The 17,928-nt window shown below is 41.5% G+C and overlaps 1 protein-coding gene across 7 annotated transcripts in view; it reads right to left on the reverse strand.

The window, feature by feature from the left end:
* Positions 1-9,291: 9,291 nt before the first annotated feature.
* The window catches only part of jakmip3 (Janus kinase and microtubule interacting protein 3), a 37,412-nt gene continuing 28,775 nt past the window's right edge, over positions 9,292-17,928 (reverse strand). For 4 of the 7 annotated variants that reach the window (XM_070990597.1, XM_070990596.1, XM_070990595.1 and 1 more), the window contains 6 exons: positions 15,903-15,968; positions 15,238-15,306; positions 13,363-13,440; positions 11,842-12,075; positions 11,641-11,706; positions 10,287-11,492 (listed from right to left, as the gene is read on the reverse strand). In XM_070990597.1, the coding sequence (XP_070846698.1) occupies positions 11,442-11,492; positions 11,641-11,706; positions 11,842-12,075; positions 13,363-13,440; positions 15,238-15,306; positions 15,903-15,968 (564 nt within the window). In that variant the 3' untranslated portion in view covers positions 10,287-11,441. Of the gene's footprint in view, positions 10,211-10,286; positions 11,493-11,640; positions 11,707-11,841; positions 12,076-13,362; positions 13,441-15,237; positions 15,307-15,902; positions 15,969-17,928 lie in introns of those variants that run through there. The other 3 variants (XM_070990592.1, XM_070990589.1, XM_070990593.1) reach the window with 3 other exon arrangements.

A 17,928-nucleotide genomic window follows, 5' to 3' on the forward strand; every position in this document is an offset into this window, starting at 1 on the left:
TTCTCAAACCATCCTGCATTCACTCCTAATTTCTTTACCATCGTTATTTGGAGCTGAGTTGAGATATCAGCTTGTCACATCTGTCCAATAGCACAGTGACAATCCATTGTGAACCGATCATCTTGGTGCTGACTTTTTAAACATGATTCTCTTTGTCTGCCTCAGCTCTGTCATGCTGCTGTGTTGTGCACCACTCTGCTTCCACATCACTGCCCAGTCTTCACAGATTCTTCAGCTTCATCGTTCTCATCAGCCTGTCCGTCTCAGCAGAGTCATCAGCGGCCACCAGTGTCTGGACTCCATGGAGGGATTTATCATGCTGCTGCTCAGGGCGATGCTCCTCCATTCTAAAATCTCACGGTGGAATCTAAGTGCCAAAGACTTTCTGATAAGATGTAATTATCACATATTGTCTGTCATAATAAACAATCATCGTCTTTATTTCATTCACTTGTCTCTCCAGATTGAAATAAGAGGTTGGCAGAGAGGCAGATATCCTTGTAAAGGAAGACAGTTGATTGTATGATGTACATAGTCAATATGAAATGTGCAATTCAGACAAGATGAGCTGGCATGGCAGGGAGGAATGGCGGAGACTTGGCTGACTTACGGCAGGAGATCCATATGATGCATGGCTCATGGTTTTCTAAGACAGAGAGATATATTACAACAAAAAAAAGCAAAAATACTCATTAAAAACTTGGAGCAAAATTGCCTTGTAACCTTGTAAGGTAGATGGCAGTGTTTGAAGAGGACGAAGAATGTATGGATTAATAATAGTGGGTCTGCTGCATTCATTTACATTTTTTTCTATCAAAATGTCCATCATGAGTCTGATTGAGACTTTGTAGCTATATTAACTGATAGCCCCCCCCCCACCTCCTGAACATTTAGGAGCATTACCCAAGACACCATCCTACTGGACAACCTCAACAGTTTCCATGCCAGATTCAACAGTCTGAGCAGAGACATCGCCTTAAAATCCCCCTGTAAAACTCGAGGAGACTGCACACTGCAGACACACACACACACACACACACACACACACACACACACACACACACACACACACACACACACACACACGTCAGTGCTCATTACTGCTGATGCTCTGAAGACGCTGCAGTCTGAACTGGATTTCTTTGCCTGTCACATTCGCTACATCTAATGTCTCTCTCTTTCTTTCTCTCATTCACACACACACACACACACACACACACACACACACACACACACACACACACACACACACACACACAAACCAAATTCTCCATGTTAGTTATTTTGTTTGCCATGACACGATACTTGAAAGTATGCTCCATTTCCCAACACTCTAAATGCAAATGCATAACTGCACACTCATCATTGCAAGCTTCAAACTTCATGTCAAAAGCAAACTCCACTCAAAACCACATAATCTTACAACTAAACTTTGTCCTCAGACATCACACAAAAAACAAAAAATACACGGACACTACAAACTATTCATTGAGAGACCAATTCAGAACACAACTGTAAAAACCTGTTGCTGCAATGGAGTTTTCCCACCAGAACAACCTCTTTACACAGTGAAGCCTCAATTGTAATATCTAAATAAGCCCTCCGTGAAATACAAGTGTTGATGGGATTACAGTAAACATGCATTTTGCAAAACATAAAGATACAGATACTACAAAGCACTTACATCATACTGTACAATACAGCAAACAGCTATGTACATATATGTGTTGTAACAGTGCAGAGCACAGCACTTCAGAGTTACAGCAAAGAACAGTATGGAAGTCACTTACATGTGTTCCTCTGTGAAGGTCCCGATTAAAGAGGCTCATATTCCCTCATTGACATCCTGATGTGAGGGACATAATCAGCTGGAGTTGCAGGACTCTCATTAGAAAGTATTGGTCTCCTTATATTATGTTTCCCATGTCCTCTTCCTCTACCTTCAGGTCTTTGTAGACAAATGAACTGACCATAGCCCTTTTACTAATTTATCCAGAGGTTCTGATTGGTGTGTGAACAGTTTTGACTCAACGTTTCCACTGGGGGAATTGTGTATTAATTGGGCTCCAGCTGTTGTGACTTAATGCTAAATGAGCACATGGAGCAGCCAGCGAGTTTTTCACAAAAATTTTGGCACATAGTGTTCATAGTTCTGAGAAATGGGTCTGTCTGGCAGACGGCATTATGATTTGGCATGTTTAGTTATTAGGTCTAGTTATAGTGCATAGGTGATTGTTTTAAACTGAGAAGTCACTTCCTGTCTGACTCTCATTGTGCATATCTGACAGTATTACACAGAAATACACAGTATATACATTTTACACAGTTTTATGTATACTCAGTACATACATGATACACTGAATGCATGTGACAGTATCAAGTGTATCATGATGTTTCAGCTCTTCATTCAGTAGTTAGGTACCCCTGTTCATCAGTCAATCAATCAATCAATCAAACTTTATTTCTATAGCACCTTTCATACATAAAAATGCAGCACAAGGTGCTTGACAAAAGATAAAAACATAACATAGCAATATAAAAGCAACTACCCCTCCCAACACACCCGCAGACATACGTCATGCACACACCCACCCGCACACAACCACACACATACACATACCCACACACACCCACCCCAACGAAAATGGCAGGGCACTGAGGCGTCATGAGAGGAAAAAGGAAAAGGGAAAAGAAAACCACCTACGGGGAGCTCATCTGCATTGCGAAGGATCACCGGCCGTGGCCACAGGAAGCGTCGCCGCAACAGAGACCCCCAACCCAGACAAACCGGGGTGGACTCCACACGCAGACCAGAGCCCCCCAGTCCTCTGGGCCTGAGCGGTCCCCAGGATGACGCCCCGGCGGGCAGACCAGACACCCCTCCCAGTGCGGAAGCCCCCCATGAGGAAGCACTGGAGCTAAAACCTAAAAGACAATAGAATTAAATGACCTAGAACCTAAGAGATAATAGAATAAAGGACCCAAAACCTAAAATTGAATAAAATAAAAGGACCTAACAGCTAAAAGACAAAGTACTCGGATAAAACATGCCTGAGTTAAAAGAGTATAAGAAATCAATTGAAAGTTAAATTAAAAAGGTGAGTCTTGAGCCTTCTTTTAAAAACACCAACGGTCTCTGCGGTCCTGATGCACTCCGGCAGGCTGTTCCAAAGCTTCGGACCATAGTGGCTGAATGCTGCCTCTCTGTGGGCTTTGGTCCGAACCCTTGGATCAATCAAAAGGCCAGTGCCAGAGGACCTGAGGGTCCACGAGGGCTGATATGATAAAAACAGGTCAGATAAATAAGATGGCCCAAGACCGTTAAGACACTTGAAAACTAATAAAAGCACCTTAAAGTCGATCCTAAAACACACGGGGAGCCAATGCAGCGATTCTAAAACCGGTGTAACGCCCTCTGGTCCTCGTCAGCACACGTGCGGCTGAGTTCTGCTGTAATTGTAAGTTATAGATAGTCTTTTTGGGAAGACCAGAGAGCAGAGCATTACAATAATCTAGACGGCAGGAGATAAAAGCATGCATCAGCACCTCCGTGTTAGCCTGAGAGAGAAACGGGCGGACTCTGGCTATATTTTTAAGATGGTAAAAACCAATCTTTGTTACATTTTTAATATGAGGAATAAAACTAAGCTCAGAGTCTAAAATGACGCCCAGGTTCTTAACAGATTGTGAGGGTGTAAAACCTTGTAGTTTTGGTAAAAGTGTCTCTCTCTTGCCTTCAGGACCAATAACTAAAACCTCTGTTGAGCTGTAGGAAGTTTTCTGCCATCCATGACTTAATGTCTAAAATACAGTTTAAAAGGGTATCAGTAGGCCCTGTGTCATCAGGAGACACGGCAATGTAAAGCTGTGTTCATCTGCTCATTAATGTAAAAAAAAGATATGTTGCACTATTTAACGTGTGTAGCAAATATTAAACATGTCATGTCAGCATGGCCAGCTTGATTGGTGGCCATGCTGACGGCTGACGTGCTGACGTGCTGAGGTAAGCGTATCGTCTCACTTCCTGTTTCTGGTTGCTGCCTTAGGAGTAGTGTGCGTTTGTCGCTCTTGTTCCTCTGAGTGTAATTTGCTCTGTGTTTTGTTACAGCGGCCTTTTATCCGCACTCTAAAGTAACATTAGTTCTGCTCAAGCACCCATAAGTCTGTTTATTTAGCGACCGTCAATTTTATTTGTCTACGCACTTGTCTGCTCTGCTAGCTATACCAACTTAGCCTAGCAGCTAGCGATGGCTTCTCTCAGTCCCTCTCCAGCTCTGTCCTGCTTGGTGTGTCACATGTTTAGCTACTCCTCTGCCTCCTTTAGTGATACTGGTACATGTAATAAATGTAGTTTATTTGGTGAGTTGAGGCTTAGTGAATTGGAAGCTCGGCTCCGCACCATGGAAACCAAACCATTAGCTGTAGTTAGCCAGGCCCCCGTAGCCGGTGCGGACCGACCAAGTGCAGCTCCAGCTAGCCGTCCCTCGACAGCTCCCGAGCAGCCGGGAAACCAGGGAGGCTGGGTGACTGTTCGAAGGAAGCATAGTCCCAAGCTGAAGCCCACGGGTCACCACCAACCGCTTCATGTTTCTAACAGGTTCTCCCCACTCGGCGACACACCCGCTGAGAAACCAACTCTGATCATTGGCAGCTCCATTTTGAGAAACGTGAAGTTAGCGACACCAGCGACCATAGTCAAATGCCTGCCGGGGGCCAGAGCGGGCGACGTCGAATCAAATTTGAAACTGCTGGCTAAGGATAAGCGTAAATACCGTAAGATTGTTATTCACGTCGGCGGTAATGACACCCGGTTACGCCAATCGGAGGTCACTAAAATTAATGTGGAATCGGTGTGTACATATGCTAAAACGATGTCGGACTCCGTAGTTTTCTCTGGACTCCTGCCAAATCTGACCAGTGATGATATGTGTAGCCGCATGTCATCGTTCAATCGCTGGCTGTCGAGGTAGTGTCCAGCAAACGGTGTGGGCTTCATTGATAATTGGCAGACTTTCTGGGGAAGACCTGGTCTGATTAGGAGAGACGGCATCCATCCCACTTTGGAGGGAGCAGCTCTCATCTCTAGAAATCTGACCGATTTTATTTATGAACCTAACCCCTGACAACTCAGAGTTGAGACCAGGAGGCAGAGCTGCAGTCCTACACGCTTCTCTGCGCCTCCATTAGAGCAGTTACCCACCCAACACTCCATAGAGACTGTGTCTGCCCCCCGACCACGTAAACTAAGTAAACCAAAAGTACAGAGAAGAGGAGTTAAACATAAGAATCTAATTAAAATTAGAACAACCTCTGCAATAGTACAACAAGATAGGAGAATTAAATGTGGACTCCTTAACATCAGATCTCTGTCCTCTAAAGCTGTTCTAGTAAATCAGTTAATATCAGATTATAATGTTGATTTATTTTGTCTGACTGAAACCTGGCTGTGTCCTGAAGAGTATGTGAGCCTAAATGAAGCTACTCCTCCGAGCCATATTAATACCCACATTCCTCGAGGCAGCGGCAGAGGAGGTGGAGTTGCAGCCATTTTTGACTCAAGCCTTTTGATCAACCCTAAACCTAAACTCGACTATAACTCATTTGAAAGCCTTGTTCTCTCTCTTTCTCATGAAAAATGGAAAACAGAGCAGCCAGTTTTATTTGTTATAGTATACCGCTCTCCTGGTCCTTACTCCGAATTTATAGCTGAGTTCTCGGAGTTTCTATCAAGTTTAGTCCTTGAAGCAGATAAAGTAATTATTGTAGGTGACTTTAATGTACATGTCGACGTTGATAATGACAGCCTTAGCACTGCGTTTATCTCAGTATTAGACTCAGTTGGCTTCCGCCAGAATGTACATGAACCTACTCACTGCTTTAACCACACCCTCGACCTTGTTCTGACATATGGCATTGAAATCGAAGACTTAATAGTCTCCTCACAGAATCCTCTTTTATCAGACCATCATTTAATAACTTTCGAATTCATATTACCAGACTACCAGCCAGTAGGCAAAAATTCTTATACCAGACTCCTGTCTGATAGTGCTGTAGCTAAATTTAAGGATATGATCCCATCAGCATTTAATTCAATGCTATGTCTCAATACAACAAAGGATTCCTATGCTAACGTTAGTCCCTCCCAGGTTGACTACTTGGTTGATCGTGCTACAGGTTCATTGCGTATGACACTTGACTCTGTTGCTCCCCTAACAAAGAAGAAAATTAAACAGAGGAGGTTAGCTCCATGGTATACTCCTCAAACCCCCAAATTAAAGCAAACTTCACGGAAAATAGAAAGGAAATGGCGTTCTACCAATTTGGAAGAATTTCGGTCCGCCTGGCAAGACAGTGTTAAAATATACAGGAAAGCCCTCCGCAGTGCCAGGGCAGCCTATTACTCTGCACTCATAGAGGAAAATAAGAACAATCCCAGGTTTCTCTTCAGCACTGTAGCCAGGCTGACAGAGAGCCATAATTCTGTTGAACCATGTATTCCTTTAGCTCTGAACAGTAATGACTTCATGAGCTTCTGTAATGATAAAATTCTAACTATTAGAGACAGAATTCATCGACTCCTGCCGTTAACAGGTACTGTTTTGTCTTCAAACACAGAAACTGTAAAAACTGTTATTCAGTCTGTCGCAGTTTTAGACTGTTTTACTCCTGTTGACCTTCACCAACTAATTTCAATAATTTCATCATCAAAATCATCTACCTGTATTTTAGATCCAATCCCGACTAAGCTGTTCAAAGAAGTATTACCTCTAATTGACTCTTCAGTTTTAGACATGATCAATCTGTCTTTATCAACAGGCTACGTACCACAGTCCTTTAAAGTAGCTGTGATAAAACCGCTACTGAAAAAGCCTACTCTTGATCCAGGGGTTTTAGCCAACTATAGACCGATATCCAACCTTCCCTGTCTCTCAAAAACTCTTGAGAAAGCAGTTGCCAATCAGCTGTGCGACTTTCTAAACAATAATAGTTTATTCGAGGATTTCCAGTCAGGATTTAGAGTGCATCATAGCACAGAGACAGCACTGGTTAAAGTTACAAATGACCTTCTGATTGCATCTGATAAAGGATTTGTCTCTGTACTAGTCTTATTGGATCTTAGTGCTGCATTTGACACCATTGACCATGGCATCCTATTGCAGACACTGGAACATTTCATTGGCATTAAGGGAACTGCGCTAAGCTGGTTTAAATCCTACTTGTCAGATCGCTCTCAGTTTGTACGCGTTAATGACGACTCCTCTGTGCTCACTAAAGTCAGCTATGGAGTTCCGCAGGGTCCTGTGCTTGGACCAATTCTATTCACCTTATATATGCTTCCTTTAGGTAAGATTATCAGGAAGCACTCGATAAATTTTCATTGCTATGCAGATGATACCCAGCTATATTTATCAATGAAGCCGGAAGAAACCAGTCAGTTAACTAGACTACAAGCATGTCTTCATGACATAAAGACCTGGATGACCTGCAATTTTCTGATGCTAAACTCGGACAAAACTGAAGTTATAGTATTCGGCCCTAAACATCTTAGAAAGTCACTTTCTGATGACATAGCAGCTATGGATGGCATTGCGCTGGCCTCCAGCACCACTGTAAAGAATCTGGGAGTTATCTTTGACCAAGACATGTCCTTTCACTCCCATGTAAAACAAATTTCAAGGACTGCCTTTTTTCACCTACGTAATATCGCAAAAATCAGACATATTTTGTCTCAAAATTATGCAGAAAAACTAGTCCATGCATTCGTAACTTCCAGGCTGGATTATTGCAATTCCTTACTATCAGGCTGCCCAAATTGGTTGCTGAATATTCTCTAGTTGCTCCAGAACGCTGCAGCACGTGTTCTGACAAAAACCAGGAAGCGAGATCATATTTCTCCAATACTCGCCGCTCTGCACTGGTTCCCTGTAAAGTTTAGAATAGAGTTTAAAATTCTCCTCCTTACTTACAAAGCCATAAATGGCCAGGCACCTTCTTATCTTAAAGAGCTCATAGTACCTTATTGCCCTACTCGAACACTGCGTTCCCAGAATGCATTTCTACTTTTTCAATTTCAATTCAATGCAGTTCAATTTTATTTGTATAGCGTCAAATCACAACAGAGGTTGTCTCAGGACACTTTCCATATAGAGCTGGTACAGACCAAGCTCTTTACCTACAGAGAACCAACAATTCCCCCATGAGCAAGCACTTGGCGACAGTGGCGAGGAAAATGGTTCCTAAAGTCTCAAAAAGCAGAACAGGAGTCAGAGCATTTAGCTATCAAGCTCCTCTCCTGTGGAACCATCTTCCAGTCTTTGTCCGGGAGGCAGACACTGTCTCTATATTTAAGAGTCGTCTTAAAACTGTCCTCTTTGATAAAGCTTATAGTTAGGGCTGGCTCAGGCTGGTCCTGGACCAGCCCCTAGTTATGCTGTTATAGGATTAGACTGTCGGGGGACATCCAAAGACACACCGAGCTCCTCCGTCCTTCTGTCCCTCTCCATCCGCACGCTCTCATGTCCTACCACGGCGTGTTACTAACTTAGCTCCTTCCCCGGAGTCTCTGTGCTTTGTCGTCTTGCAGGTTCCCATGGACAGTGTCTGAATCTGGATTGTGGATTTCAGCTGCATCTCCTGCCTTGGCCCTGCCTGACATCCACTGCAACTGCTACTGCTGTTATTACATCCACTGTCACTGTTACTGTGACTGCATGTCTGTCTGTCTGTCTGTCTGTCTGTCTGTCCGTCCGTCCGTCCGTCCGTCCGTCCGTCCGTCCGTCCGTCCGTCCGTCCGTCTGTCTGTCTCTCTCTCCCTCTCTTGCTCTTCCTCTCTCACCCAACCGGTGGAGGCAGATGGCCGCCCACCCTGATCCTGGTTCAGTCTGAGGTTTCTGCCTGTTAAAAGGAAGTTTTTCCTCGCCACTGTCGCCAAGTGCTGCTCATGAGGGAATTGTTGGTTCTCTGTAGATAAAGAGTTTGGTCTGTAGCAGCTCTGTATGGAAAGTGTCCTGAGACAACTTCTGTTGTGATTTGGCGCTATACAAATAAAATTGAACTGAATTGAATAAATTGAATTGAATTGAATTGAATTATACAGGTGCGAATCTACAGCAGCTGGGATGACTATCTAAACCACTTTTTATTTTAAAACATTGAAAACATTACACTGAGATTTTTCTGAGGGAAGAAATACTGAATAATCAAAATAATGGTTCGATCAGAGTCTCTGATCTGAACGCCAATTTATGAAAAACTTTCTCATCTTCAACAACAAAACACAAACAGTTATGCCTTCGGTCTCATTTCCATTTTTAATCTGTAATCACATCAACCCACTGACTCTTCAGATGTTCACTGAGTTCAGACTCACTGCAGAGATAGAAAAATATCATCTGGAATAATAAAAGTACAACAGCAGGATCCAGTTTTTAAAACATTAACAGATTCATTGTGTGGATTCTGTTCCAAACCTGCAGGACCAACAAAAGATATTTCATATTTTCGATAAATCAATAAATCATGTTCTTTTTACTCTGTCGCCACAGATCATACAACATACTTAATAGCTGATGACAATCAAAATGAACTTGATATTGAAATGACAAATAGTAATGAAATAAAAATCATAGATGGAAGGTTGTACCTGTAAAGAGAGAGAAAATGTATGATTCAGGATGTTTAAACTTTTGATATTTTCATTTAACTGACTTTCTTTTTTTTTTAGATTTCCATTTCATCATATAGTCATTTCAATATCAAATGTCATTATCTCTTGTAGAAGAGTAAAATGAAGAATACATCAATTCATAATATAATATAATATAATATAATATAATATAATATAATATAATATAATATAATATAATATAATATAATATTTTTCTCTTGTGAAATTATCCTCTATTATTCTATTACTCATTCTGGTTCAGAGACTGGATCACATCTAAATTCTGTAGAGTGATGACAGCAAACTGCAGCGGGTTAAACTTCATGTTTCAAATCTTCAGATCAGAATGTGGTTTTGTTTAGTTTTCTAGTTCAGTTGTTGCAGTTCTGACCTCCAGCAGACCTCCTGACGTCAGGAGCAAATGTTTCCTTCATCAGGTTTTGGTCCGGGGATAATCAAGCTGAAACCAGATGAAAGTTGCCACTGTAACCTGAGATCCATGAGTGGAGCTGAAAGTCTCTACAGTGTTCAACATTCTCCAGTCTGCAGGTGGAACAGCCAATCAGACCACAGTTAAATTCGACAGTACTTTTGTCAGGATGAGAACGCTTCATTTAACAACATTTTCTAATGTTTTCTAATGTGTTTCTACAGTAATTCAACTGTGTGAACTAATCATGGTACCTTAGTGACCAGTTCACTTCTACTTTAATCCATCAATGTGCCTGTGTAACTGCAGCTTCATCAACTCACAAATCAGTAAGTCAACTGAAACAGACCCATCAACTACCTTAATACTGAAGTCAACAAGCTGAGTTAACTGTATGAATTCAGTTAACTTAGCTAACAAGGTTTAAAATCAGTTAGCTGAGGTAACACTGACATAAGTCCAGCTAGCTGAGGTAAAACTGTATGAAGTCCAGCACCACTTTGGTCCAGAGGGCCTCCTGAGGCCAGAAAGTGTGTTTGTCAGCTGCATATCAGGTGTACTTAACAGCAGCTAACAGGAAGCTAGTTACAATGTTGCCAGTCGTGGTTTTTGAATGTATGAAACACAGCGTACAGCTGTTACTGTGGAAACCATGACTTCTGGAGTCCCAGAGTCAGCTGACAGCTGGGGCTGTACTCTAATTGGCTGACAGCAGTCAGTCAGTGAAGCCTACATGCTTCAGTCAATAAACTTCTGCTCCAAACCGAATCGTCCATTCATTTGTTCTGATCCAGACTGAGCCAACCACGAGTGTTCAGCTGCAGGACTCTGTTGGCCTGCAGACACCAAAACACAGACTGGAACATTAACAGCTTTACTGTGACGTGATATGAACACAACCTGTAGACATTAATGACATAAAATATTTACAGTATATTGATTCAGAAAAATATTAACAGTAAACTGTCTATACCAGGAGTAAAACCTGTATACTTGGAGCAAACACTGTATGCCTGTAGTTAACCATGTGTACCTGAAGCTAACTCTGTGTACCTAAAGTAAACCCTGTATACCCTGCTTATAGTGTTTTGTGCTGCCATTAAAGGTACACAGAAAACCTTGTGTACCTGAAACAAACTGTATACCTGGAGTAAACTGTGTGTACCTGAAGTAAACTCTGAATACCTCCAGTAAACAGTGTGTACCCAAAGCCACCTCTTTGTACCTAAAGTAGACCCTGAGTACCCTGTTTACAGTGTGTTGCGCTGCAGTTATCTGTGTTGTTTAGCAGTAGCATGAGAACAACCCCTTTTGCCCTGTCACTGTGTAACTCACCAGCTGCTGTTAAGACCAGAGGATGAAGGCCAAAGAGAAGAATAGAAACAGAAATAGAAACTGAAAGAAAAAGAATAAAACAGTGTAAAACAGTGGAGAGCCAGTTGAAAGGCACGAAGAGCAGGTTTTACATTACTTTCTTCATCCAAAAGGACTTTACTGTGTTTCTGTTAGTTTAGTAGTAGCATCACAAGTGTCGTAGTATTACCTTCTCTTCCAGCTCTTTAATCTGTCGTTTCTGTGTTTCTATAAATTCCTCCAGCTCCTTGTTCCTCTGTCAGAAAAAAACAACATTGTGTCAAATATAAAATAATATGAAACATGCAATACTAGCAGGTAAACTTCTAAATGTCCTTAAATTGTTTAAACGTATCCTTGTTGTTGAATTAACCCTTGGTTGAATGTTTACCTGTTGTGTGAGTTGCAGTAGTTCCATCCTCTCTCGCAGGATTTGGGCATCTCTCTCTCTCAGCTCGAACATCACAGTTCGTTTCCATTGATCCATTGCTCTCCTAAGCTCCTCTCTCTCTTCCTCCGTTAAAGTTTCAGACAGGCGACCTTCCTCCATCTTTAATCCCTCCATCCCAGACTCCTCCTCCTGTCGCAGAGCCTCAAACAACATGGCCTCCAGCTCCAGGATTCTCTGTATTAAGGGCAGATATATTAAAATATTAAAAAATATTTTATTCGATCATCTATATGGCATTGACATTCAAGCCAATATTAGCTGTGTTGGCATATAACTTGCTTTATAAAATAAAATAGAACATCTTCACTAAATGGTTACAGCACCCCCAACTGCCCTACCCCCCCCCGCCCCCCCCCCCCCCCAAAAAAAAAAAATAGAATGACAAATTTGTGGTACTGACGCTGTTTTCAAATCCAACATACACTCTTTCTACCTAGGGGAAGCCCTGTATGTCTCTGGGAAACCCTGTGTACCTGGGGAAAGTTGTGTATACCAGCCGCCACAGTTTACTGTAAATATCTGGGGTGATCTCTGTAACCCTGCAGTAACCCCTGTTGCCCCATAATAAACTGTGTAGCCCTACTGTAGATCTACCATTATATTCATACATTTTACATCAGACATTTCATTTTTACAAACACGAGTTCTGAAGCTGTGGGAGACCTGGAGCTGCATACTCGTATAGTTAAATCTAACATAGACTTAGACTTTAACTTTATTGATCCCAATTTGGGAAATTCTTTTGTTGCAGCAGCAGTTTAAACATACACATGAACATCAAATATATACAATAAAGAGGAATAAGGATGAGAATAAAACTAAGAGAAAAAGAATGTTCTCAAAAAAATAATTAAGTGTATAAACATATAATAATAGCAATTGTTAAAAATATAACTAAGTATAACTAAACATCTAGTTTATAATATCTATTATTATATATATAATACATATTATATAATATTGTAATAATATAATAAAAATTACAATTAGTCATTTGCAGATGCTTTCATCCAAAGCAACGTACACTTGAATTCACACACTGATGGCACAGCATCGGGGGCAGTTTTTGGGTTCAGTATCTTGCCCAAGGATACTTCGGCATGTGGAGTGCCGAGGCCAGGGATCGAACCACCAACCTCCTGATTGTTGGACAACCGCTCTACCTCCTGAGCCACAGCTACAATATAACTAAGTATATAAACGGTGGTAAGTCAGTCACACATTCTCAGCCTACTGATTAAAAGCATAGTTCAAAATCCATTACAGTATCATGAAACTGAGAAAATCATGACAAACATTTGACTAAAATTAAACAAAAACTGGATTCCACGAACTTAATGTTCACAAAAACAAAATAAAAGACTAAAATGTGACTTAAACCAACCAGTTTTCAGTTAAGCGACTAAGACTAAAACTAAATTTAAAATTCTTGTCAAAATTAACACTGCTGCTCACACTGACCTTATGAGCCTGATCCATCGATTGCTTCCTGTAGTCCAGCTCTTCATCCAGGTAACCTTTCTGTTTACTGAACAGATCCTAGAAAACAACATGGAGAGGTCACTGTAGTACCTGAAGGTTCTGCTGCTGTCACGCTTGAATGGGACTCTGCTGACAGCAAATTATGGTGAAACAGAAAATTTTAACCCACATGACTGATTCAGATGAATATTTTTTGACAACATCTGAGTTTAAACACACAAAACAATGTTTCTGCTGTTAGTATTTTCACCTATGATCAACTCCACCATATTTGATGCGACGACACCGTTCAGATCCGTCTGGAAACTTTGATGCATGGATGTTCCTGCAGACACTATCTAAAAATTTAGAAAATGCTAATGTTTGAAGAAAGTATTTGAGCTCCTTACCTATTTGGGTGTAGACCATCAGTAGACAAGACAGTAGAAGGCATTCAGCAGCCAGAAAACATACTGAATATATGCAAATGCCTAAGTTGGACAATTTAGCCAAGAGTCCAGTGCATACAGGTCACTGAAAAGCTCTGAACCATGCCGGTGTAGAAATGCAATGGGACCAAAGAAAAAAAACGAGTAAAGACTGTGCAATTGAACTGAATTGTTCCTTAATTAGGTCTTAACTCAGGTCCTACTCAAGCTGAAATATTGATGATGCCAGCATTCGAAGTGGGATTTTTTTTTTGATGAGAGCCTGTAGTTGTCGACCAGGTGAGCTCCCAGGAAACACATGACAGCCATCTGCCTGGAGTGGACTGGCACATGCTTCACTATGGATTCTTCCACAGCGATTGTGTGAGCAGGTAACTCAGCTGCAGGAGCCAACAGGTCTGTGCTGGCTCCAGGGACAGAGCCTGATGGCTGATCAGGTTGACATTAACCAGAGGATGGAAATGAGAAGAGATGGTGAGCCACTAAGGTAAGTTTTCTTTTACAGCTATGTGTCAAGAGGTTTTCCTTTTCCTGTGACCATCACCTCTGTCCAGGTGGAACAGCCAGAAGGCCACTTCGCTTGCTTCTCACTTGCTTGCTAGTGAGTGAGCTGGTGAGGATGGTGGAAAACAGAGGTATTTAGCCTCTGTTGTCCACTGGTGAAGATGTGGCAGCCTCTGAATCACAGGTAGCCACATGTACACTGCAGAGGAACTTTCTTAGGTCCATGCAACAGGTAGCTGTCTGTAGAGCACCCAGCAGTCCTGGCATGGAGGCAGTTGGCTGGCAAAAACCTGCTTACAGACAGCTGGGGATGGTTCAACAATGAACTGTCTATCTTGTTGCAACCTCTCACTCAAGAGCAGAATATCCATCCATCCATCCATCCATCTTCTATACTGCCTATCCCTTTCGGGGTTGTGGGGGGCCGGAGCCTATCCCAGCTGTCAACGGGCGAGAGGCGGAGTACACCCTGAACCAGTCGCCAGTCGATCGTAGGGCAACACACAAAACAAACAACCATTCACACTCACACTCACACCTAGGGGCAATTTTAAAGTCACTAATTCACCTAATGAGCATGTTTGTGGTCTGTGGGAGGAAGCCGGAGTACCCGGAGAGAACCCACGCATGCACGAGAAGAACATGCAAACTTCACACAGAAAGGGGATCGAACCGGCAACCTTCTTGCTGTGAGGCACGCGCACTACTCCTCTAACCCTATGGTAAGAGGAGTGGCAGATAAAAATAGAATTAAGATGATAAGCACTAAGACCAAGCTGAGAGAGAAACCAGATTACAGCCCGTTTTTGCACAGTACCCAGACAATGAGAGTGCTTTTTTTAGTTAAAACACCAGGTGGGGTTGAAGCCATTGGGAGGCAACATCTGGCACAGATACATTTGCTTAACATTTTGTTTTTTACCTTCTCGCTCTCAATGTCCAACATCTTCTGCTGCAGAGCTGACTTGGTCATTTCAATAGACTCCAACCACTGACCAGACAGACGGGTAGAGAGAGACGGATGGACAAAAGAGGAAACTGTTAGAAAGGGCGGCGGGAAGACATCATGTTCCCTTTTCAGCCAGGAATTTCATTTAAAGAGCACAGTTAGAGTTCATGTTGATTTTCTAATCTAAAGGAAAGCGAATGCAGGTACATAGGTGTTTGATGAACCATGTTTAGAAAAGAAATGAAAGGAGCATTTAAAAGTAATTTAAAATGAAAAAAACTGCTTCACTTTGGGATATGACAGACAGACGGATAAAAACTACTGCTCTGTATTTCACTGATATCTCGACAGCAACAGAGACAAAAAAGGACTAAAAATGGAGACGGACAGTAGAGGAGTGAGAGAGACAAAATAAACTAAAACTTGATTTAATTCAGTTGCTGTCACATGTTTCATTATGTTGAGATACACGATTCAAACCAAAAGAGAACCTCTAAATTCTTGTTAATGAATTGATGGCAGTAACTGACTCTCTCATGCTGCAGACATAGCAGGGGGTCAAAGGTCAGCACAGGCTGACAAACTGCTTTCAACAGGTAAACAATGTGTGTTCAGGAGTTTTCAAGTATATCAGTTACCTTCTCTGCCAGAGTGAGCACCGTCCTGGCATGGATCACCACCACCTGCTCCTCATTGGACAGATTCTGCAGGAAAACATGCAAACAACAATATATCAACAACATGTCAACAACATGACAACGATGCGTCAACATGTTCATAACAACATGATGACAACATGTCAACATCTCAATGTGATAACACACATCAGCATGTAAATGCCATGTATTGAAAAAAGGTCAAATACATGCAAACATGTCAACAACACAGCAACATGATTACATGTCAACTACACAAAAAACGTCAGCAATATGATAGCATGTCAACTACATGCCAATAACACATAAATGTGCAAACAACATGCTAACAACATGTCCTCACATGTAAATGACACGAAAATGACAACATGTAACATATTGACATCTCGACAGCATGTCTAAATGGAAATAACATGTAAACAACATCTTAATAATACATCAACAACATAATAGCATGGCCACAACAGATCAACACACCAACAACATGTCAAGCATGTGTCAATTACAGTCAACTACAACGTTTTCTCCCCCCAAAAAGTTGAGATATTGTGTAAAATGTAAAAAAAAAAAAAAAAAAAAAGCAGAATGCAATCAATTGTAAATGTTTGTCAACTTATATTTAATTGAATATATTACAAAGACAAGATATTAATGCTCAAACTGATAAACTTTATTGTTTTTGTAAATATACATTCATTCTGGATGTGATATTTTAATAAAGTTGGTTCAGGGTCAGTTTCCTCTGTGGTCCATCAGCTGTTCTTTACCAGTCAGTGTTTGGAGCTGAGGACTAAGGAAGTTTTAAAGTGAAATTCTTTGTCATTCTTTTTGATGTATATCTTCAGTTGCTCAACAGACCAGGTCTCTGTCGTTGTATTTTGTTCATCATAATGCTCCACATATTTTCAGTGGGGGACATGTCTGGACTGCAGGCAGACAGTCTAGGAACTGGACTCTATTACGATGAAGCCACACTGCTGTAACACTGCAGAATGAGATTCAGCGATGTCATGCTAGAATAAGCAGAATGTCCCTGAAGAAGACATCTTCTGGATGGTAGCATGTCCCTCCAGAGCCTGTTTGGCCCTTTCAGTATTAATGGAGCCCTCACAGGCATGCAGGTGACCCATGAGCACTAACAGACCTGCAGAGGACATGACATCCATGATTTCCAGAAACAATGTGGACTTATCAGACCCGTCCATCTCAATGACCTCGGGTCCAGAGAACTCACACATTGTTGCTGATATGTAGCATACACGTTGCATGGTAGAATCTTAACTTGTATTTGTAGATGCAGTGATGAAATGAGTTTAGGTTTTCCAAAGTGTTCTCAAGCCCATGTAGTAATACATTTACATAGTCATGATGGTTTTTAATACTGTACCACCTGAAGAATTGCTGACTGTTGTCTAGGATAAAATGACTTCTCCTCTGGAATGCTTCACCATACAATCATGTTTGGGCTCTAATGAAAGGTAACGTTTACAGGTATTCTATTCTACATTAAAATTCACTATCGGTATTACTGACATAAAAAAACTGAAACATAAACCCATTATGGTGCTTTCCTTTTTGAAACTAAATATTGTGGATATCAAGAGTAAAAAAGAGTATTATAAGATTTTGAGCCTTGACTGAAGACTTTTGTTTTTGGGAATCCAATTCTGTTCGTGCAGATGATTCCACTCACCTCTTCCGAATGAGATCATGGAAAAAGGTGGGATTTGTAAAAATTGTCAACAAAAGCTTGGAGCCAGTGCCCAGAAACCATGAGTTGACAAAAGCGTCATCGCTGTCATAACTGAGCACCTTGCCTCCGTTTTCCTGCTTTCTCTTAAAGACATCCCATGTACAGCTGCTCCTGTGATCTGCCAGAATTTAGAGTTTATATCCCCAGTGAACAAGTATATTTTTCATGTATTGTTTGAGCCAATGCAGGGTTTGGAGGCAACCATTTGCTCAACAATGGCGATTTCCTGGCTAGGGTCATAGTTCATCGAAGTGC

This window comes from Chaetodon trifascialis, chromosome 21, assembly GCF_039877785.1.
Source record: "Chaetodon trifascialis isolate fChaTrf1 chromosome 21, fChaTrf1.hap1, whole genome shotgun sequence".
NCBI lineage: Eukaryota > Metazoa > Chordata > Actinopteri > Chaetodontiformes > Chaetodontidae > Chaetodon > Chaetodon trifascialis.